A 23,775-nucleotide genomic window follows, 5' to 3' on the forward strand; every position below is an offset into this window, starting at 1 on the left:
ATCACTTAAATCTTTATTGAGAAAAATCTAATAGAGAAAATAAAAAAAAGGTACAGTAGATTTTAAAAGACAAGAGTGTAAAAACAATAAAAAGACGATAGTAAAAAGAAACTGTGGGGAAAAGAAAGTAAAAACAAATTGTGAGGAAAAGAAAATATCAAGTTGACACGATCATGACTCCAGTTTGGGAATGTGTCGTCACACCTTCATCCTGCTCATCATCTGTGGGAAAAACATTTCAATACAATATGAACATTACATTGAGTAAAAGTTGAAGTCACATGTGGTTAGTGTTTAGTGTAGTGTGCTAGATACATGTGGACACCCCTGTTGATACATGGAATAAACACACCGTGAGTTATTATGGCAAAACCTGAAACCCAACAACCAGCCGGTGTAAAGAAACAACCCACATTAACTAAATTAACTTTAGTATTGACCTTTTAGGAAATCCAGCAAGATGTTCTCCATTTACAGACCCACGCTTCTGAAAACAGTTACTAAGATGTAAAGACTGAACACATTCAAGAAAGTTCTCTTTCACAATAATGTAGTTTTGATTTATTAGTAAGAACACACAATCCGCGTAGGGAGGTTTGTGGTGGTGGTGGATGGGTAAAACACAGGACTTTCACCCAGGAGACTGGGGATCATGTCCCGCGTGTCACGTTTCCTTCGTGTCCCGCGTGTCACATTTCCTAAACTCAACCGTCGCTTTCTTCTTTTGCTAAACCCAAACGGTGCTTCTTTTCCTAAACCCAACCTGTCCGCTGTATACGACGCTCAAAAATGCGTACAGATAACACGCCACTTGGCTTAAGAAAATGGGCATGTATGTTTACGCAAAGTCATGTCATGTTGCTCATATGCCGCCTGCACTCCATTTAAGCCGATTTGCCCACCCTTGCCACTACACAACAAGCAGCATGCTGGCATGGGCAATTTTAGTCTCCACAGGGTACCTTAAAAAATATTATTTAAGTGTGCTCTGTAAAAGCCTGAATGGATTTGTCTGTGTGCGTTTACCTTGCGAGCACTAGCCGTCAGTCCAGGAGACTTTGCAGACCTGCTGGTGGCTTTCTGTCCTTTAGTTGTCACCTGGGGTGACTTGGAGCTGCCAACTCTGCCTGCCCGGACCACAGCAGCACCTGAAGGGACAGATGTCTGAGCGGGCAACTTCTTTACACTTTTGCCGGGGGATTTCCGGGCGGAGCCGCGTAGTTTGTTCAGCCCTTTCTTTAAGTAGTTGCTGTTTTTAGGGGTGTTGTCAATAGTGAACATCATAGACTGCCTCCGATCAGCCTGAGAGAAAAATTAAATAAAGTGAAACTGTTAGAGAGGCATGCAAAACATATGTACGATTGTGTTCCATGACAACATGTCATTGTGTGTGTGTGTGTGTGTGTGTGTGTGTGTGTGTATACTTATTTCACTCACTGGACTGAGGGCTCTGCCCTGAAGCTGAGAGCTGGAAGGTCCACTGATCACGTTCCTGTTCTTGGGAGTGAGTGGACGGGGGAAGCAGCTGGCCCTCATTTTTTTCTGTCAGATGGAGACAAGGAAAGACAAGTAAGTAAAAAGACAAAGAAAAGTTCAATTTCAGGTCATGGTTTATTACATTTATGTAAAGAGTAAGCTTTCAGATTACCAATGAAATAAACCACTATCATTGACCACTATTACTGGAGAATGATGCTAAAAAACATGTGATGATGTCATGCTGTAACAAACATTTTTAACAAGAATCACTCAAATTTGGTATGTAGGGTAGTGGCAAAGACATGAACTATGACAGGATAATTTACAGTTGATTGTCAAAGATGGTAGTAACTGTAAGTATTGCAAAATAGTACATTTAAAAAAAACTTCAAGTAATTACATTATAAATGCTAAATAGGAATTCAAGAAATCTAAGGAAAACATTAAAGTTGGGAAAAAAAAAAAAAGCCTATGAAAACATTTATCAGCTGCTAGTGACAACTATTGATGAGCATACTGATGCAAACCAACCTCAGGCGAAGTTTGATGTACAGACAACGATGATGAAGATCGCTTTGTGCCTTTCGGGCTTCTCAGCTGAGAGGAGCCAACCGTTTTTGATGGCAGCTGGCCTGGCATCAAGGACAGACGATGAGAATGAGTACTGGCAGCAGCACCTGTCTGCCCCACCATGAGGGAGTGCCGATGGGAGGCCAGAGAGTCTTGCATCTGGCCAGGCATCATGGACGCTCGACGTATTGTGTCAGATGGATCACCCATACGGAGTTCTTCGTCAGTGAAAAGGAATGTACTGCCACGGCCAGTCTAGGAGAACAGACAGAGAGAGAGATTTCATTAAACTAGTGGGAAAAGAATGAAGTGCAGAAAAGTGCAACAAATTCTAACACTCAAAACATCTTTTAAGGCCGGAGTCATACGATTTCAGCATTGGGCAAGATTTGGGCAAGACACTAAACCCGATTGTTAGGCCAGCACCTTGTGTGGTACCTTGCTGCCATTGGTGTGCGCGTGTGTGTGTGTGTGTGTGTGTGTGTGGATGGGTGAATAAGAGACAAATTGTTAAGTACTTTGGATAAAACATTAATGCAGTCCATTTGCCATGTTCAAACTACTCACCTAATCAAGCGGTCAACTACTAGTTGGTGCTCTAGTCAACCATATGGTTTTAAGTCAGTATCATCAGATTTTACAGTTGTGATTAATGTGTAAATCACTGTATACATTTTTGGTGTGGTGCAACAACCCCCTGTGCATTATACCTCCATATTTGTCACTGTTTTGACTACTAATTAGGTATCTTTAATGTGTACGTGCGACTCTATGTCTGTCATGTTTAGTGTGCGTGCATGTGTCCCTCTTTACTAACGTCAGACTCCACAGGATAGCTGCTCTTCAGGTGAGGAAGGCAGGCCTTGTTTCTGGCCTGCAGCTCTGCAATCCTCATCCAATCCTCAGGTGCCCCATCTGGCTCATTCTCTTCCCCCGCACATAATGTACTAGTGGCTGAAGGCAACACATGTACAAAAAAAATAAAATAAAAGATAAGCGTTACATATACACCTTATAGTCTCGGTTTTTGACTACTGCAACTGTAATACCCATATGCAATCAATTACCATTAATCAATAACTAATTAGTAGGGCTGCCCCTGGAGATTGGAATCATCAGCCGAGAAGCCCCAAAGTCAAATCTCATTTTTCCTCAATGTCACTATCCATCTATCCATCTTTTTTTTGTATAGCTGCATATTGTACACAGCGAAACAGAACATGTAGAGCTGCAATGATTTGTCAATACAAAAAATAATAAGTTAATCAACAACTGCACAATAATTTTGTAAAAAAAGGCAAACATTTGATGGTTCCTTTACTTTTCGTGGTGGGAATTCTTCGTGGGACTACACAAGACATTTGATGATGTCACCTTGTGTTGTAGGACAATGTGATGACACCTTTTCCCGGTTTTCTAATGTTATAGTCCAAAGGATTAATATATTAATTGAAAAAAAAAGTTGACTGATTAATCAAAAGCTAGTTAGTTGCAGCCCTAGGGCCACGTCTTTGGCATTGAAAAAAAAAAAAAAGAACAAAAAGAAAAAGTACTTTGTTTGCCCAGCTCTGCAGGTTGTTTCCTTTTCTTTCCAGCCTGACCTCTCACTTAATTTCTCACCCTCCAGTACAACCTCCTGAGAGTAAGCCAGGGATCTACTCACTCTGTGAACGGACTGTGCTCCGTCTGTAGCCTGGAAGACTGATGAACTGGTCACTGGCAGTGATTCTGGCAGGTGTGTCAAACAGCCCAATAGACATGGGTTGTGCAGAGTTGGCACTGGAGAGGTTTGGTTGGGAGCGAGCTGAGGCCAGACTGTAGAAAGTGTCATCATGTTCACTGCCGCCTGGGGTTTTCTACAGATCAGAGTTCAACAATCAATTATGGCTACAATAACAATGCAGTGGGAGTGTGTGGCTGTTTGGAAAGGGAAAGTCAAAACATTTGGGTTCAGCCATTTGAATGCATTTTTACACTGCCAGAGTGTAAGAGCCTGAAAGGTGCACACAGAGCTCTATAGTTAAAATGTCTTCTATTATGATAGTTTAAAATTAGCACGTCAATATTAAAGATAACAAGTAGTATTGAACAAATTAGGAATTGAAATAAAGAACCAGCTGAACCCTCAAAATGCACAAATAACCCAATTTCGTCACCATGACTTTTTGAGAAATAGTGAGACAGAAACCATTGTGATTATTAAACTGCACAGTGATTATTCAAATGTAGCATGTGTTATTGTGACCATGCAATACATGCAAGTGAGTTTCCTCCACCTGGGTCATGGTGATGTTAATAACCTGTGTGGTCCTCCGTCGTTTGACTGATGAAGTTGGATTTTTACGGGCTGAATCCAGTTCCATTTTGTGCTCCATACTAGTCCTAGATGATGAAAAAGAAAAAGATCCCAATAGCAGACGTTTAAGAGGAGCTCTGCAACACCCACCACTCTTTCACTCATAGTAAACAGAAAAAAACTCCTAAAAAAGGTGGCTATTTTGAGAAAACACAAAGATTGCCACAGCAGTACTGTATGACATACCTGTTGATCTGTCTGGTATTTATAGGTGTAAAGTATAGGGTTTCCAGGGACTCCGTCTGAAGACCGCACCGTTTTGCTGCCAAGTGCTCTGAACTGCGAACAAGCGGTGTGCTTGATTCATCGGGCCCTGTAAGTTTCCTGCAAAGGTAAACACAAAGTATTATGCGAGATTACAATCAAAATAGTATCCCACTATTCCTCTAATGTAAGATTTTATAGCTTTTCTTAAGTTTGATGTCTTCATTGTGTACTTTGTTGGAGCACGGAAAAAGGCAGGATAAAAGGCCAACTTTCAGGGATGTCTTTAGGACAATGGGAACTTGGTTGGGAAAACAAAGTCAAGTCATTTTTATTTATATAGTCCAAAACCACAAACCAAAACGGGTGAAAAGGAGTTGGTTTGGCTGAAAATCTTGTTTTTCTGAATTCAATATATTATAAGTTTGTAATTGGACCAATTGTGGGTAAAAACCAAAAGACATCTTGAGCAGTTGAAAACCTCAAACTACACTTTTAGAGGCAAATTGGACTTGTAACAGTTCCCTTGCTCACAACAATGTGTAGAATTTTTTGACAGCTGACATACCCAAAGAAGTACAATCAAATGATCAGTAAATCAGCTAAAACATTATCTTTTTTTTTTTTAAATACAAAAATGTAAATGGCAGGGTTTTATAACACTGTACAGACATTTTTTGTCATTTAGTTACATTATGAAATAGCTGCTCATAATGAGATATCGGCAGGCCTAAAAAAAATGGCACACTACATACTGTCTATAAAAGTGTATTACCTTGTGGTGGTCAGAGAGTCTTCCAGAGAGCTATGGTCCAGACTGTCAACACTCATGCTTCTCTTCACCTGTGCTCTTGTGTGAACACTTGAGTATGCACTGCGAACATCCAAGTAACCCGACTCAGTTGCACTTCCTTCATTACTATGAATCTTATTCTGTATCCGCAGGTTACGGTCAGCAAAGGCCAGCTACAAGGTAAACAGATACAGAAATGAGCAGAAAAAATTTGCAATCAACATCCTTGAACTCTAAAATTGTTTAACAGTAATTTAAGAGACAGTGCCTTAGTTCTACTCATGCTTCAAAAATACCAACCTGTGCCTCCAAACTGGCCACCCTGTTCAAAAGTGCCTTCTCATTGGTTTGGGCCTTGTCCAAATCCAGTTTCAGCAGCCTGATTTCCATGGTAGTAGCCTTTACTTCACGCTCTTTAACCTCCAAGGAATGCTTGAGTTCAACCGTCTCCTCTTGGCTTTCCTGGAGAAGCTGTTTCTTGCCATTATAATGATTCACTGCCTTCTCCATCTGTGGCATTTTGATAATAAAACAAATATCTTAGCATGAATCACTTTCACACACCAAACAGATAAGCCAACCAAGTATGCACATGAAACTGTCGAGCGATCAATAAGTAACAAGCAGAAAGGAAATATCAATTAAAAATTACTGTAAAAGTAGTGAAACTGAATGGTGTCATGTTGTGTGGGGATAGTTTGCGGTCACACCAACCTGTGCCTTGTAGTGTTCTGCAGCCTCTGATTTAGCTGAGAGCTGTTGCTGCACCTCAGCCTTTTCTTTCAAGAGTTTCTCTTTCTCCATTCTAATGATTTCCAGCTCCTGCTGTAGCACAGACTCCAATTTATGGGAAACCACATTCTCTTTCTGCTTGGCTTGAGCAAGTCTCTCCTTCTCAAGCACCACGGATTCAAGTTGTTTCTCCAGAGCTTTCTGATTCTTTTCTGCCTGGAGTATCCTGGCCATGAGTACTTCTTTTTCCTGAACAAGAGCCTCCTTTTCGCTTAAAGTGGCAACCTGTACAGCCTCTTTCAGTCTGAGGTCTGCAGCTTGTGTCTCTTTGTAGTGGTTCAGCTCTGCATTTACTGAGACAAGCTGCAGCTGGAAGAGGTCTTTATTTTCTTGCTGTTGTTGAGCAAACATATGTTCCTTGGATTGCATATCCTCCTCAGCCTTCCTCAGTGACGAGCCAAGAGTCTCCACCAGTTTCTTTAAACTTTGGATCTCTTGATGTCGCAGATCTGACTGCTCTGAGCTCTCAGTCTTCAGCAGCATCATCTGTTCCTCTTTAGCTTGGATCTCATCTTTCATCTTCCTCACCTCTTCTACAGAGGCTGACAGTTGCTGCTGCAGCATCTCCTTCTGATGAGCACTCTCCTGCTCCCGTTTGGTGAGCGTGGCTACCTGAGTTTGAACCTCCTCCTCTGCCTTTGTGAGAGAGTCACCCATATTAGCGAGTTGGTTTTTAAGACATTGGATCTCTTGCTGTAGCATTTCAGAATGTTTTGAGCCTTCTTTTTCTATCGTGACCAGCTGTTCCTCTTTAGACTGGATCTGCTCCTTAAGAGCTTTTATCTCCTCTTCAGAGGTTGTCATCATGTTTTGAAATGTATCTTTTGCCTGAGTCAGAAGGTATTCTTTGGCCTGAACCTGCTCTATTGTAGTCTTGAGGGATTCATTCAAACTTTGGACTTGCTCCCTCAGAGTGTGGATCTCTTTCTGTAGCACTTCTGACTCCTTGCAGCTCTCAACCTTTAACAGGTCGACCTCGCCCTCTTTAGTTCGGATATCCTCCCTCAGCAGATTAACCTCCTCCTCAAGAACAGCACTGTGCTTTCCAAGTGCCTCGATCTGCAAAGTGCTCTGCTGCTCCTGCTTGGCCATCAAATCTTCTTTGGCCTGAACCTGGTCCTTAGCGATCTCAAGAGAATTGCTCAAAGTATTTATTTGTTTATTCAGACTTTCAATCTCTTGATGTAGCAATTCAGAGTGTGTAGAGGTCTCAGTCTTTAGCTGAATTAATTGCTCCTCCTTCACCTGAATCTCTGCATTAAGCAGTTTCACCTCATCATGAGATGCTACCATCTGCACTTGGAGTGCCTCCATATCCTGAGTGCTGTGTAGTTGCTGTTCAGCAAACATATGTTCCTTGGATTTCAAATTCTCCTCAGCATTCTTCAGTGAGGAACCAAGACACTCAACCCGTTTCTTTAAATCTTGGATCTCTTGATGTCGCAGATCTGACTGCTCTGAGCTCTCAGTCTTCAGCAGCATCATCTGTTCCTCTTTAGCTTGGATCTCATCTTTCATCTTCCTCACCTCTTCTACAGAGGCTGACAGTTGCTGCTGCAGCATCTCCTTCTGATGAGCACTCTCCTGCTCCCGTTTGGTGAGCGTGGCTACCTGAGTTTGAACCTCCTCCTCTGCCTTTGTGAGAGAGTCACCCATATTAGCGAGTTGGTTTTTAAGACATTGGATCTCTTGCTGTAGCATTTCAGAATGTTTTGAGCCTTCTTTTTCTATCGTGACCAGCTGTTCCTCTTTAGACTGAATCTGCTCCTTGAGAGCTTTTATCTCCTCTTCAGAGGTTGTCATCATGTTTTGAAATGTATCTTTTGCCTGAGAAATCTCCATTTCCTTCCGAGTCAGAAGGTATTCTTTGGCCTGAACCTGCTCTATTGTAGTCTTGAGGGGTTCATTCAAACTTTGGACTTGCTCCCTCAGAGTGTGGATCTCTTTCTGTAGCACTTCTGACTCCTTGCAGCTCTCAACCTTTAACAGGTCGACCTCGCCCTCTTTAGTTCGGATATCCTCCCTCAGCTGACTAACCTCCTCCTCAAGAACAGCACTGTGCTTTCCAAGTGCCTCGATCTGCAAAGTGCTCTGCTGCTCCTGCTTGGCCATCAAATCTTCTTTGGCCTGAACCTGGTCCTTGGCGATCTCAAGAGAATTGCTCAAAGTATTTATTTGTTTATTCAGACTTTCAATCTCTTGATGTAGCAATTCAGAGTGTGTAGAGGTCTCAGTCTTTAGCTGAATTAATTGCTCCTCCTTCACCTGAATCTCTGCATTAAGCAGTTTCACCTCATCATGAGATGCTACCATCTGCACTTGGAGTGCCTCCATATCCTGAGTGCTGTGTAGTTGCTGTTCAGCAAACATATGTTCCTTGGATTGCAAATTCTCCTCAGCATTCTTCAGCGACAAACCAAGACACTCAACCCGTTCCTTTAAACTTTGGATCTCTTGATGTCGCAGATCTGACTGCTCTGAGCTTTCAGTCTTCAGCAGCATCATCTGTTCCTCTTTAGCTTGGATCTCATCTTTCATCTTCCTCACCTCTTCTACAGAGGCTGACAGTTGCTGCTGCAGCATCTCCTTCTGATGAGCACTCTCCTGCTCCCGTTTGGTGAGCGTGGCTACCTGAGTTTGAACCTCCTCCTCTGCCTTTGTGAGAGAGTCACCCATATTAGCGAGTTGGTTTTTAAGACATTGGATCTCTTGCTGTAGCATTTCAGAATGTTTTGAGCCTTCTTTTTCTATCGTGACCAGCTGTTCCTCTTTAGACTGGATCTGCTCCTTAAGAGCTTTTATCTCCTCTTCAGAGGTTGTCGTCATGTTTTGATATTTATCTTTTTCCTGAGTCAGAAGGTATTCTTTGGCCTGAACCTGCTCTATTGTAGTCTTGAGGGATTCATTCAAACTTTGGACTTGCTCCCTCAGAGTGTGGATCTCTTTCTGTAGCACTTCTGACTCCTTGCAGCTCTCAACCTTTAACAGGTCGACCTCGCCCTCTTTAGTTCGGATATCCTCCCTCAGCCGATTAACCTCCTCCTCAAGAACGGCACTGTGCTTTCCAAGTGCCTCGATCTGCAAAGTGCTCTGCTGCTCCTGCTTGGATTTTTCTGCCAACAGATTTTCCTTGAATTTCAAATTCTCCTCAGCATTCTTCAGTGAGGAACAAATACACGCAACCTGTTTCTTTAAATCTTGGATTTCTTGATGTAGTAGTTCCGACTGCTCCAAACTTTGATTTTTCAACATGTTCATCTGTTCCTCTTTAATCCGAATCTCCTCGTTCATGGTCCTTACCCTCTCTTCAGAAGCAGACAGCTGTTGCTGCAGGACCATTGTCTGATGAGAACTTTGCTCCTCCTGCTTTGTAAGCATTCCCTTCTGAGCCTGAACTTGTTCCTCAGCCTGTCTGAGAGAGTCATTAAGATTTTCTAGTTGAGCCTTCAGGCCTGTAATCTCTTGCTCCAGCGATTCAGACTGTCGAGAAGAGTCATTCTTTAGAATAACAAGCTGCTCGTTCTTTTCCTGCATCTCTTTGTTCAACTTCTGAACCTCCTCTTCACAGGTTACAATCTGTTGTTGGAGTACCTCCCTTTGTTGGACATTCTCTTGTTGGGTTTTAGCCAGTAGGTCTTGCTTAAGTTGAATTTCCTGCTCAGCCTGTTTGAGAGACGAGCTAAGCTCTTTCACTTGGACTGATAAGGTCTGGATTTTATTGCGAAAAATGTCTTGCTCATTAGACTTTTCCAGAAGTAATTTGGCAAGCATTTCCTCTTTGGCTTGAATTTCATTTTTGTTGTTTTTGGTTTCATCTGTTAGAATGTCAACTTCTTCTCTGAGACTGATAATTTGTTGGTCTTTATCAGCCAAGAGACAAGTGGCAGCAGATAACTTTGTCTCGAGATCTTTCACATTTTCATCAGTCTGGCGGAGAAGGCGTTCCTTTTCTTTCTTTATTTCCTTTAGATTTTCAATTTCTTGTTCACAAGCATCAATATGCTGTTGTAGTCTGGTGATCTGCTCAGTTTTCTGCTGCGTAACTTGCTCAAGTTGAATCTTGAGCTCCAGGATCTCTTGCTGAAGGACTGCTCTCTGCTCAGTGATCTCCTTTTGTAATTTGTCTAAAATTCCATCCTTAGCTTGAATGATTTCTTCAGTTTGGGACTCCTGTTGCTGCATGAGCTCTTTCTGTTGATTTAATTCTTGTTGATACTCGGCCAGCTGCTGTGTTTTGGCCCGAATCTCCACCTCAGCCTTTTTCAGGGAGCAAGATGTGCTCTCCAGCTCATCCTTCAAACCTTTGATTTCAGTGTCCAACATGTCTCTCTGGAAATGTAAGTGAAGACAATAGTAACCATCTCATCCAAAATAGATTTTAAAAGATTGCGAAAAAGCAGACTTTACATTTGATTAACAACCATTTCTAAATTCAGATTTTTCATATATTAATGGACTTTACCTCCATTACAGGCCCCATATTCTCTCCAACTTCTTCCTTAGCGGCCCTGCTAATTACATCCTCCAGATAGGAAATCTTTCCCTGCAGGATCTGAATTTGTTCAGTCAGTAACTCCTGAGAAAACAAAGAGGAGCATATTACATTGAACCCATTTGCGTAGAACCCGATATGTAATCAGAGGAATGGAAAAGTTTAATGATCGACTTGAATCAACAAGAAACTAATAGGATTGCTTTTTTTCTCCTTCTGAGGGTGTAACTACCTTTTGAGCAGTGGCTTGGTTAAGTTCCGACTGGAGGTGGCCCGTTTTGCTCCTCCAATCCTCCTCAGAAAAAGCTTGGGTCTCTGTCAGCCTGCCAACTTCTGCTTCAAAGATGGCCAGTTGTGAACAAACTGCTCTCATCTGCAAAGCATTAAAAGAATACCTTAACGATCTGTATGAAGTGAAAGATTTAGTTTCAACATTTACGCATGCGACTAGTGCCAACCCCACTGAGACTCGCTTATCCACCAGTATGTTTGCATCACTTAGTTTCAGGAGAAGTCTGCTCATGTTGAATCTTAAGGATGTACAAATTGCACATGACTGTTATTGCCAATCCCCTCATAAGTGAAAAAACAAAGAGATGCAATTTAACATAACTTCGCACGTGTGCCATTACCTGGGATGAAAGAACACCGTTTTCGTCTGAAAGCTCATCCACTTTGCGCTCCATAAGTGTGGAGTTACTCTTGAGGTCTTTATTGTGCTTTAACATCTCATTAAGACGCATTTGTAACCTAAGACAACAACAAAACAGTTAGCAAAGCAGTTTCTTTAACCCTTTTACATTAAATTCTTAACGTTTGGGATGGGTTTTGTTAATAAATACACATTTCTCACATAAATGGGTTATAGCTGTGGCTAGGCTGAAGAAAATAACATTTTGTAATTTATAGGCTACTAGCTCTGCCTGTTTTGTTTCAATTTAAAATGGACAAGGGAATGCTCAGGACAAAATTAGCAGGGGTGGTGTGCCACGGCATGTAGAAGTATATTATTCACAAACTCAAGTTGAACACATATCTTTGATATAAAAAGGTGTTAATAGCGGCGTCATGCATTAATAAATGCAAAGAAATATCTGTCCTGGTACTTACGTGCTGTTCTTGCTCTCAAGCTCACTGATTTGATCCTTGATGAAATTCTCCTGTTCATGTTGCTCTTTTTTCAGCTTATCCAGGCAGTACTGCAACTGGTCGCAATGGGACTCTAAAGAAAACAAAGTAAATATTGACCAGGGTTTTGAAGAAAAGAGACAAAAAGATAAAGAAAAATCAAATAAAAAGTTGTACTTATTAATCTTATCAACTTAACTAACAATGTTTTTATACAAACACTGAAATGTGGTACCTCTCTGTGCAAGGAGTGCAATCTTGCTGGCCAACTCGCTCTCCAACCCATCTCTGTGGTCTCTCTCCCTGATCATCTGTCGTTCCATCTTCCTCAACTGAAATTTTGGCGTGTTCATGATATTCTGCAGAGGAGAGTTGCTGTGGAAATAAAAGAAGACCAGGCACGCTAAAGAATTATAACCAAATCATGAAAACATTCACAGATTTACAAATAACTTATTATTTATGAATGGATACATATAGCATGTATATTAGGCAAAGTTTTAATGTTTTGATGATATGCAACCCTACGATATTGCTTTTCCTCTGAGAGAAACTATGAGCAGCGGCTCTTGGATACTTATAAATCACAGGGCTACATGTTTTGTAGACATAGTAGGCTACTGCCATATTTCAAAATTTTCTGCGTGAGCGTGGCCTACCAATAGCTCAAGCCTGTCCTAAAAGTGTCTGGAAACATGGTACTTCGCTAAAGCTAATTAGCAGCAAGATGCCTCCCTTCTCCATGGATGACTACTACAAACTCCTTCAGAAGACTGCAGTTCTGGAAACCAAAATTCACCAGTTAGAAGTAAACGTGGAAGTGAACGGATCATGTGGGAATGACACCACTTTACCATGGACCCAAAACAATGGACAAAAGTATGCTAACACACGGCTAATTAGCACCAACAAGACTACAAAGAAACAGGAGGGCTGTGGAACGGGTAATAAATCAACAAGTGGTAGTCCTCCCTGGAACACTATTGGTGCAAAGCCTAAGAGTAAATAACTTTCCTGGGAAATGGAAGGACGACTAACGGGCGTGATATGAATTTTGTGATATGAACGGATGGCCTGCATTATCATCCAGGCAGAGCGCCTCTTCAACCCCTGTTCTCAGTAGAACACAGCCGGGGACAGCTGCAAAAGGGGAAATTAGCAACAAGTATGTATCCGAGTATGCAAGTGCATAACAGATTTGCTCCACTGCAGCAGGACCCTGGACCTCCATCTGATGACCTGGATTGCGTCTCATCGTCACACAGCAGGGTAAGGACTGAGAGCAATTTAAAAAGTAAAAAGCTACAGGGAAAGCTAACGACTGGGCCTCAAACGCTGATTGTGGGTGACTCTGCTGTAAAAGATGTAAAAAGCAGTAAAAACACCAAAATACTGTTTTCCCAAAGACATGTTGTCTGACTTGGCCCAAAGAATCCCAGATATCATGGCAGCACACCCAACTGTGAAAAACATACTGCATATAGGGTCACATGATGTTGTAAAGCAACAGTCTGAAGTGCTGAATCGTGACTTTATGGATCCTTTGAACACAGTTAGCTCTCTAAACGCAGAGGTGTTTATCAGTGGCCCTATACCACCAGTCAGAAGAGGGACTGTTGGCACTGAACAAATGGCTTTCATCTGCATGTACCGTCCATTCTCTGCAGTTCATTGACAATTTTAACATCTTCTGGGACCGCAGATGGACTTTTCCTTAACAAGCCAGGAGTAAAGCTGTTCACCTCTAGCCTACTTTACTTTCTGCGCCACACATCTGCTCCCTCGGCCAAGGACACGGTGAATCAAAACAAGAGGAAGAGACAACAAAGTGCGGCAGTGATCCACCACAGCTCCCACCTGAGCAAAGATTTGACCATGGGAGACCAAAGAGCAGAGACGAGAAATCTCAACCCCCCCCCCCTTTCACCCGTCCAACACGCCTCAAACCCCCTTACCAACCCCGACACCTTTGAGGATCCATCGCTCTCCCCACTCACCCTTTCCCCTCTTTCCCCCTGCCACATGTTGGGGTTCACAGACCGGATGGAGCAGTTGGTAGATGCTGGAATCAAGTTTGCCCCACTTCCTTCTCCCATCATTTGCCCCCAGAATCAAACTGACCCTGTTTTGACTCAAACACTGAAAGGAAAACGCCAGGCACCTCTGCCCCCTCAGGGACGGCAGCTAACTCCTTCTCCCCAGACTGATAAGTATGCTTGTGTACAAAATGCAACAAGCTTTAACTGATATGTGCTGGGTCCAGGCTGCACGCCTAGTGGCACTCATGAATCTTTCCAGGAGAAGCCTGGGCCCTGTGTATTAAATTCTTCTTCAATCTATGTTGCGATAGGTAATAGAAAAATAATGGTGAATTGTCAGGTCGTGATGTTAAGTAAAGCTAGTGTTATGCATTACAATAATTATGTCTCGTTTTTTGAACAGGCTGTGGCTGATGAGGAATGGATGCTAAATTTGGTAAGTTTGCAGTTAAGTGCTTCTTTTTATTATTAAGCACAATCTTGATTTTATGTTTTAACTGAAACCTGGTTGGACCATAACAGTGCTGCTGTTCTCATTGAGTCAGCTCCTCCTAACTTCAGTTTTATGAGTGAGAACAGAGTCAATAAGAAAGGCGGTAGAGGCGCCATTTTGTTTAATGACTCATTCCAATGTATTCATATCTTATGGAAACTTTGCTTATTTTGACTATGTGGCTCTTCAGCTAAGGTCCTCCCCTCGAGTTATATTTCCAAATATCTACAGGCCACCTAAATACTGTGCATCCTTCTTTGACGACTTTACTTAACTGCTGTCTACAGGTGCTGGTCATATAATTACAATATCATGAAAAAGTTGATTTATTTCAGTAATTCCATTCAAAAAGTGAAACTTGTATAATGTATACATTCATTCCACACAGACTGATATTTCAAGTGTTTGTCTTTTAATTTTGATGATTAGAACTGACAACTAATGAAAACCCCAAATTCAGTATCTCAGAAAATTAAAATATTACTTCAGACCAATACAAAAAAAAAGGATTTTTAGAAATGTTTGCCAACTGAAAAGTATGAACATGAAAAGTATGAACATGTACAGCACTCAATACTTAGTTGGGGCTCCTTTTGCCTGAATTACTGCAGCAATGCAGCGTGGCATGGAGTCTATCAGTCTGTGGCACTGCTCAGGTGTTATGAGAGCCCAGGTTGTTCTGATAGTGGCCTTCAGCTCTTCTGCATTGTTGGGTCTGGCGTATTGCATCTTCCTCTTCACAATACCCCATAGATTTTCTATAGGGTTAAGGTCAGGCGAGTTTACTGGCCAATTAAGAACAGGGATACCATGGTCCTTAAACCAGGTACAGGTAGCTTTGGCACTGTGTGCAGGTGCCAAGTTCTGTTGGAAAATGAAATCTGCATTTCCATAAAGTTGGTCAGCAGCAGGAAGCATGAAGTGCTCTAAAACTTCCTGGTTGACGGCTGCGTTGACCCTGGACCTCAGAAAACACAGTGGACCAACACCAGCAGATGACATGGCACCCCAAACCATCACCGACTGTGGAAACTTTACACTAGACTTCAAGCAACGTGGATTCTGTGCCTCTCCTCTCTTCCTCGAGACTCTGGGACCTTGATTTCCAAAGGAAATGCAAAATGTACTTTCATCAGAGAACATAACTTTGGACCACTCAGCAGCAGTCCAGTCCTTTTTGCATTTAGCCCAGGCGAGACGCTTCCGACGCGGTGTCTTGTTCAGGAGTGACACAAGGAATGCGAAACCCATGTCTTGCATAGGTCTGTGCGTGGTGGTTCTTGAAGCACTGACTCCAGCTGCAGTCCACTCTTTGTAAATCTCCCCCACATTTTTGAATGGGTTTTGTTTCACAATCCTCTCCAGGGTGCCGTTATCCTTATTGCTTGTACACTTTTTTTTCCACCACATCTTTTCCTTCCCTTTCCCCCTCTATTAATGTGCTTGGACACAAAGCTCTGTGAACAGCCAGCCTCTTTAGCAATGACCTTTTGTGTCTTGCCCTCCTTGTACAAGGTGTCAATGGTCGTCTTTTGAACAGCTGTCAAGTCAGCAGTCTTCCCCATGATTGTGTAGCCTACAGAACTAGACTGAGGGACCATTTAAAGGCCTTTGCAGGTGTTTTGAGTTAATTAGCTGATTAGAGTGTGACACCAGGTGTCTTCAATATTGAACCTTTTCACAATATTCAAATTTTCTGGAGATACTGAATTTGGGGTTTTCATTAGTTGTCAGTTCTAATCATCAAAAGTAAAAGAAATAAACACTTGAAATATATCAGTCTGTGTGGAATGAATGTATACATTATACAAGTATCACTTTTTGAATGGAATTACTGAAATAAATCAACTTTTTCATGATATTGTAATTATATGACCAGCACCTGTATAATCTGTATTAACTTTGACTGTGTAGTTATTGCTGGTGATTTCAACAGTCATGTTGACAACCCCCAGGATAGAGGGACCAAAGAATTGTGTTGTATTTTTGAGAACTATGGACTGACTCAGCATGTGACGGAGCCCACACACAATAAGGGGCACACTCTGGACTTGATTATCTCCAAGGGTCTGAACATTTCCAAGGTTGTGGTGACTGATGCTGCTCTCTCAGATCATTCCTGTGTTTTCTTTAATGGCACTCTCTCTGTGCAAAAGTGTCCAAACAAAGTTAATAAGAAAACAGTATCACTGAAAACATCAGTGAAACATTCATTCAGCTTTTCTCCTCCACACCTGCCCTCTCAGGGGTCTCAGTCACTGAGCTTGTAGACAATTTCAATTGTAAAATTACAAATGTTATTGATGCAATTGCTCCCACTAAAGTCAAAGCTGTCTCTGGTAAGAAAAGATCTCCATGGAGAAATGTCATACTGGTAAGAACATACATTTTTTTTTAAATAAATAAATAAATAAAAAGTGTCGAAAAGCAAAACGCAGGTGGCGAAAAACTAATCTCCAGGTCCATTATAACACCTATAAAGAGAGACTTCGCATTTATAATTTCGAACTAAGGAATGCAAGGCGGTCCTTCTCGGACATTATTGCCAAAAACAATAATAATTCACGTGCTTTGTTTGCTACTGTCAATAGGTTAACAAACCCTCCAGTACCAGTAGCATCTGAACTTTTATCCACCAAGGCCTGCAATGATTTTGCCACCTTCTTCAAAGACAAAATTCAGAAAATTAGACAAACAGTCAGTGCCTCCATCTCAAGTACAGGGTACGTGCTGTCAGTGTTCAGGCAAAACAAATTCCAATATGACACAATTCCATAGGATTAACCATAAAAACCTGGAGGACATTATACAACATCTGAAAACCTCCTGTTGCCTTGATATTCTACCAACGGGCCTTTTCAAAAATGTTTCGAATTGTTTGGCTACAGATCTTCTACAGATTGTAAACACATCTCTTCTCTCAGGTATCTTCCCACAGGCCCTGAAAACTGCAGTCATTAAGCCACTCTTAAAAAAAATCACTAATGAGCAACTATAGGCCAATATCAAACCTTCCATTTAAGTAAAATCATTGAAAAAAACGGTTTCTCAACAACTCAACCTTTTCTTGTCACTAAACAACAGTTTTGATGCCTTACAGTGGGGTTTTCGACCACACCACTGAGACGGCTCTTGTTAAAGTCTTTAATGACATCCACTTAAACGCAGATAGTGGCATAACTACAGTCTTATTACTTGATCTCAGTGCTGCATTTGACACGGTCGACCATGACATTACTAGACCGATTGGAAAACTGGGTTGGCATTTTTCCGTACTAAACTGGTTTGAATCCTACTTAAGGAATAGGGACTACTTTGTGTCTATAGGTAATTATGCATCTGAGCATACAAATATGACGTGTGGAGTTCCCCAAGGCTCCGTTATGGGGCCTCTTCTGTTTAACATCTACATGCTTCCATTGGCTCAGATTATGGAAAAATAACAAAATAAGTTACCATAGTTATGCGGACGACACAAATGTACATAACCTTATCGCCAGGGGACTATAATAAAATACAAAAACTGACTAAGTGCATTGAACAAATTAACGACTGGATATGCCAGAACTTTCTTAAATTAAATGAAAAAACTGAGGTGGTTGTTTTTGGAGCAAAAAAGGAATGATTAGGCCTAAAAGTCAGCGCTCAGCTTCAAACGACAATGTTAAAAACAGACAAAGCCAGAAATCTTGGTGTAGTCATGGACTCAGACCTGAATTTTAACAGCCACACCAGCCTATCATCACCTTAAGAATATATCAAGGGTTAAATGACTTATGTCTCAGCAAGATTTGGAAAAACCTGTCCATGCTTTTATCTTCAGTAGACTTGACCACTGTAACGGTGTCTTTACAGGTCTCCCTTTTATAAAAAAAAAATAAAATAAAAAAAATCAAACAGCTGCAGCTGATTCAGAACGCTGCTGAACGAGTCCTCACTTACACCAAGAAAGTGGATCACATCACTCCAGTTCTGAAGTCTTACACTGGCTTCCACTGCCCCAAAGAATAGATTTCAAAATACTTCTGCTGGTTTATAAATCACTAAACGGTTTAGGGCCAAAATACATTTCTGATCTGCTACTACACTATGAACCACCCAGACCTCTCAGGTCGTCTGGGACAGGTCTGCTTGTTGTCCCCAGAGTCAGAACTAAACAGGGGGAAGCAGCGTTCAGTTTTTATGCTCCACATATCTGGAACAAACTCCCAGAAAACTGCAGGTCTGCCGCAACTCTGTTCTTTCAAATTAAGGCTGAAGACCTCTCTTTTTGATGTTGCCTCTCTTTAAATAATTGTTAATTTTTATACTGCACTGTCAATTTTATTCTCGTCTTTTTTCTAGTGGTATTTTTTAAACAGACATATTTCTGAAAATGTCTCCAAGTGGGTGTGACAGATTTTATGATACAATCTAAAAGGAAAACAGTTTAGGATTTTGCAAAGTTTGCCTGGTCCTGTCTGTCTTTTTTTTTTTTTTTTTTTTTTAACTGCTCTTTAATGTTTTATGTAAAGCACTTTGAATTGCCCTGTTGCTGAAATGTGCTATACAAATAAAGCTGCCTTGCCTTACAAAGTTAAGCCATTTTGTTATGGTGTGAAAACAAAGATCTTAGTTAATGGAAGTTTAGCAAAGCATGGTAGATTAAACTGCTTTTATGTTTATATAAAACCCAACTACAACTTATCATTACAAAGAATACAAACAAAGCTGATTTCACTTATTCTCTCAGGCTGAAAAAAGGTTAAAGGTTTATTTATTTTCATTTCTCAGCACTTGATGAAATGTGTCCTCTACATTTAACCCATCCTAAACATTGAAGCAGTGGGCAACCTCAGCAACCAGAGACCATCTCCACTTATTTTGCCAGTGCCGTTTGGACAGGGGCACTAAGCCAACATACATGTTTTTTGTGGTGGGAAACCAGAGCCATTTTATACCACTAACAAGGCTCAAAATAGCACCACACTTAACGGTAGCATAATGAGGGTCCCTACATGTAAACCGAAGCATTGAGAACTTTGTAAGTGTACAGACAGTTTATTAAAAAGATAGATTATAAAGACAGTAGCGTTCACAGTCGGGCGCCATCTTGGAAACGGTCATGAGCAGTCGAATCAGGAATGCTGCGTTTGAGCTATATTACTGGTTGCATGGCGTTCGCCGTTCTACTGGTCATGACTGTTTTCCAAGATGGCGCCCGCATGTAAACATGAACACTATTGTCTTTATAATCTCTTTTTAATAAACTGTCTGTACACTTACAAAGTTCCCAATGCTTCGGTTTACATGTTGGGACCCTCATTATCAGTCCCTCCAGAAAAACGCGATTATGCGATCTCATAATCAGCCAAAGTCCGCATATTTATGCGGGGGCCGCATTTTTTCAAATACGCCGCACTTTCGCCGCATAAATTGCCGATTTCCGTGCAAAAATATGCGGGGCTTGCATGATTTCATAATCCCCGCATTTTCGTTGCAAAAAAGTCATATCTTAGCAGAAAGTTGAAAAATGTTGCGTTTACTTCACACAAGAGCAGCCATTTTCCCGTTGCCACGGGAACGTTATGAAGTGACGTAATTACGCGACGTGAACATCGAAAAGCTGCAAACCCCGCAATGAAGCCATGATGAAACCAGTTTTTGCAAGTTCCCGCAATTTCATTGCATAAAATTGCATAAATATCCCGCATAGTCCATCGCATTTTTTAAGAAAACGTGCCGCATAATCAAGGACTTTTTCCCCGCAACAATCACAAAAAACTCTGTAGCATAAAGACTGCATTATGCTACTGTTGTGTGGTGCCATTTTGAGCCTTGTTAGGTGGTATAAAAATAGAGATTTATCCTCTTCCCCGAAAGCTAGCGTTAGCAGCTAACCACTGGTTTGACGCATTCGATTAACATGAAAACACATCCCAGAGAACGATCGACTTGGTACATGTTATTAACCCCTAGGTTAATTTTGCGCCGGAATTGTCCTTTAAATAAAAAAGGACTAGTAAAGAGGTTTGATAGATCATTACCCAAACCAAAGTTTGGATTAATGTTGCCTGCAAAATTGCCTTATTCACATTTAATGAATGATAGGCACTTGGTTGGACAAATTTAAATCCACACTGATACCTGACTGAGGAGGAAGCCACAGTTTGCATGTCAACAAATGTGACTCTCTGTCTGCGGTCGAAAACGGGGGACTCGTCATCTGTTAACGAGGAGATAGTCGACACATTGGAGGCAGAGGTGGTTGCTGATCGCTCAAATATTTCACGGCTGACCGATATACCTGAAATTAAATGAGAAATACATTGACAAATTGTACAGCTTGCATGCAAGTCCAAACAAGAAAGCTAGTGTTCTACAGCAGCATTGCATGTGTGACACTTGTCTCAATTAGTATGACATATGAGGAAATGAAAGATTTAACAAATTTGTGACTTACGTCTCCTTGCCAAATAGGCATCGAGTCTTTTGCTCAAAAACACGCAGCCGTCGCTTTCCATAACAAAGGACTCCGTAAGGTGTGCTATCTCTTGCTAACAGATAAAAGTGGGGATATATATAAAAACAGCACATATTTAAAACACATGATGAATGAAATGTGATGTATCTAAGTGGTGAAGACATAACATTTAGTAGCAATTCAGAAAAACGACTTTCTGCTTACCTCCACATGACATTCCAATGAGTTCACAGTGCAGCGCTCATTCATCATGTCGTGGTATATGAGCAACAAAAGCACCTGGTGGTATCAAAAACTGAGTCAGAATGTGCCTTTGCCTATGTTTGTCTTTATTTATTTTTTTCTTTGTCTTATACCTTGGCAATTTCAACTGTTAGGTTGATTTCATGTCTTATGTTGTCCCAAGATACAGAAGTGCCTTTGGTTGCAGTAAATCTGCAATCCCCTAATAAAAAAACATATTGATAGGTTCATTCTCAAAGGACAGCAATATTCAATATGCATGCAAAAGCATGTCTGCCTGTAAAACGTAAAGAGTAACTTTACATAAAATAAAAAGTGATCCTCAGGGTGTGTTCTTTACACCCTGACAACACTGTCTGGTTGGCATGTTTACAGGTGCAACAGGGCACACTTTAGCCCACACCCAACAGTGATGCAGGGTGTGGTCAACTCAAAGGTGGAACAGATTTGAAGAAAACAGTGCACATTTGCTGTCTTAAGCACTGTTTGATGACATTTCATCTACATGCAGTCATGGTAAGCCTTTTGTACCATAAAAACTGTAAGCAGTCACACTTCAACAATATGAGGATGTTTTTGGTAGAAACACTTACTTTCCACAAAGTCTGCAATGAGCTTAAATCGTTCCTCAGTGGAATTAATGAAATGGCAGTTGTGTTCCCTTTTCCTGAGATGAAACAAAGGTGAAACTAGATTAAAAATTGAGGTGTACGCCAAGGAATGAGCATCTGTATACTTTCAAGAACCCGAAGCAATTAAAATGTAGTTCAACACATTGCTCCTACTTACAGCATACAAACAACTTTCAGTAAGACTGTCCCATCTTGTAAATCGTCTATAGTTATTTCTCGGTCCGACAGTTTTAACGTGTTGACCTGCAAAAAGATAGTTTGACAAGTTGGTCAAATAATAACTGCATCCATCTAATAAGCTTTGAATCAACGTATTATTACATTAAATTATGTTGTATTACTATAAACTTACCCAGCAGAGAAGAGCCTTAACACCCACGTTAATCGCCATCTTGGCTGACCATTAACGTGGTAACGCTAAGAATTTTAACCTGGAACTGGAAAAAACAAAAACAATACAGGCGTATCAGCTAACGTGAGCTAGCTAGCACATAACTTAGCTAGTCTTAACAAAGTTAACATTACCGTTACGATAGTGTTAACCCAAACAACATGACTCACCTTACAATACTTTGGCCACTTCTTTCTGTATCGTATTTAACGTTAGTCGTGCTCTGAAAATAGATGAAGCCGCTTCGTGTCTTCGTATCTGCTACGAAATAAACAGTCCCACGTCAAACAAACCAGACAAATTTCAAAAAGGGTTGTTGAAGATTGAACCAGCCAATCCGTTTTCATATATCGACGCATCTGCAAATAGGCCAAGTGGATTGGTTTAAAAGCCGGAAGTCATCTAAACGTTGCGCTCGTTAAAGATTTACGTCAGGCCAGCGTCAGGCACGCTTGGTTTTAATGTGGGCGGGGACAAATAAAGTTAAAATAATTGTTAAACATTACAATTATTTGCTTTGCTTTATGAGTTTTCGCCTCGGCATTGTCAGCATTATTTAGCTAGGTTGCAGCACGTCAAACACGTTTTAAAATGAATGATCATTGCTGAATCCGCCAACCCGGATGGGATGAACTAGCTAGCTAGCTACGTGTACAATTAGCTAAAAGATGTTTCTAGCAAGTGAGAGAAGAAACCACACAAACACACACACACAAACACATTTGTTTTAATTCAGAAATAGTTGTTTATATGAAACCAAATGTTCATATTATACTGGAAATATGTAGGCAAGTGCAATCTGATTGTTACTGCAATTCCCATAATGTACCTGGTTGTTTCCTTGGAAACGCGTTGTTGTCTTTCAGTTAACATAACGTTAGCGCTTATAATCTAGTTAACGTTAGTTCTCTAACATTTCGTCGAAACACGGGTTACTAGCTACATAACCTGGGCTAAATAGCTAGCTAGCTAGCTAGTGGTGCTCTCATAATTTGCTTTAGTTTGTTGGTAAGTATACGGTGTTCTATCATGATATTTGTGATGGATTAACAATTTGAGGTAACGTTAGGTCAGTAACTAAACAATTGGGCCGGTCAGTTTGTGCTTGTGTGTAGCTACGTGGATTGAAATGTATGAGCCGCTGCTGTATAATAATAAGATAGCCATAAAGTGTGTTTGCAAATGTATTCAATTTCAATTCAAGGGGCTTTATTGGAAGTTTCAATAACAATGTTGCAAAGGCATAACACGTTACATATAAGTAAAGCTCTTATTTTTTTGTGTTTGATTCAATTAATGGCGATTGATGATCACTGGGTGAGTTGACTCGCCAGTAATTCACCATGAAGTCTCTGTCCTCCCACAGGTAAGTGAAGGTGCGAATATGTGTGGAGCTCCAGTTGATTTATCGTTTAAACACATAAGCAGTTTGGCAGGTAATCATATTCCTCTCCGGTTTTCCACCGCTCCTTATGGTACTTTACACTATTGTTTTTTACTATTATGACTATGACTATTTCCTGTAATGTTATTACAGCTCGCTTTGTAAATAACTGAACATTTTTCTTAAATGGCTGCACATTACAGTGTACTGCAGAAATGTCATAGGATTAGTACACCTCAGAAATAAATGTTCAGTATATCTATTTATATAGTTATGATAAACTTGCATGTGCAGGCTGTGTTATTCTTCTTTAAAA

The 23,775-nt window shown here is 40.9% G+C and overlaps 2 protein-coding genes across 9 annotated transcripts in view; one reads left to right on the forward strand and one right to left on the reverse strand.

The window, feature by feature from the left end:
• Nucleotides 1-22,376, reverse strand: LOC144515483 (uncharacterized). Its single transcript, XM_078246361.1, has 24 exons — nucleotides 22,246-22,376; nucleotides 22,037-22,121; nucleotides 21,842-21,927; nucleotides 21,646-21,719; nucleotides 21,166-21,254; nucleotides 21,014-21,088; nucleotides 20,789-20,882; nucleotides 20,473-20,632; nucleotides 12,050-12,189; nucleotides 11,797-11,908; nucleotides 11,319-11,436; nucleotides 10,919-11,059; nucleotides 10,657-10,770; nucleotides 6,117-10,523; nucleotides 5,703-5,912; nucleotides 5,385-5,575; nucleotides 4,592-4,729; nucleotides 4,326-4,431; nucleotides 3,713-3,905; nucleotides 2,867-3,003; nucleotides 2,011-2,304; nucleotides 1,438-1,542; nucleotides 1,027-1,302; nucleotides 1-222 (listed from the first exon to the last, which is right to left on the reverse strand). The coding sequence occupies exons 2-24, from the start codon at nucleotides 22,073-22,075 to the stop codon at nucleotides 199-201; spliced, it is 7,323 nt and encodes a 2,440-aa protein (XP_078102487.1). The 5' UTR covers nucleotides 22,076-22,121; nucleotides 22,246-22,376; the 3' UTR covers nucleotides 1-198.
• Nucleotides 21,499-23,775, forward strand: part of lrrc51 (leucine rich repeat containing 51) — a 4,918-nt gene continuing 2,641 nt past the window's right edge. For 2 of the 8 annotated variants that reach the window (XM_078246362.1, XM_078246369.1), the window contains exons 1-2: nucleotides 21,499-21,568; nucleotides 23,442-23,550. In XM_078246362.1, coding sequence (XP_078102488.1) covers nucleotides 21,542-21,568; nucleotides 23,442-23,550 — 136 coding nt within the window. In that variant the 5' untranslated portion in view covers nucleotides 21,499-21,541. The other 6 variants (XM_078246363.1, XM_078246364.1, XM_078246366.1 and 3 more) reach the window with 6 other exon arrangements.

The sequence above is a fragment of the Sander vitreus genome, chromosome 3, assembly GCF_031162955.1.
Source record: "Sander vitreus isolate 19-12246 chromosome 3, sanVit1, whole genome shotgun sequence".
NCBI classification, from domain to species: Eukaryota; Metazoa; Chordata; class Actinopteri; order Perciformes; family Percidae; genus Sander; species Sander vitreus.

What these genes read in the sequence shown, in the direction of transcription:
- LOC144515483 (XM_078246361.1), bottom strand. Translation starts at nt 22,075, where the DNA reads ATGGCGATTAACGTGGGTGTTAAGGCTCTTCTCTGCTGG. An exon ending in CTGAAAGTTGTTTGTATGCT is followed by an intron (nt 21,720 to 21,841) that starts GTAAGTAGGAGC and finishes GTTTCATCTCAG; the next exon opens with GAAAAGGGAACACAACTGCC. An exon ending in CATTGCAGACTTTGTGGAAA is followed by an intron (nt 21,255 to 21,645) that starts GTAAGTGTTTCT and finishes TTTTTTTATTAG; the next exon opens with GGGATTGCAGATTTACTGCA.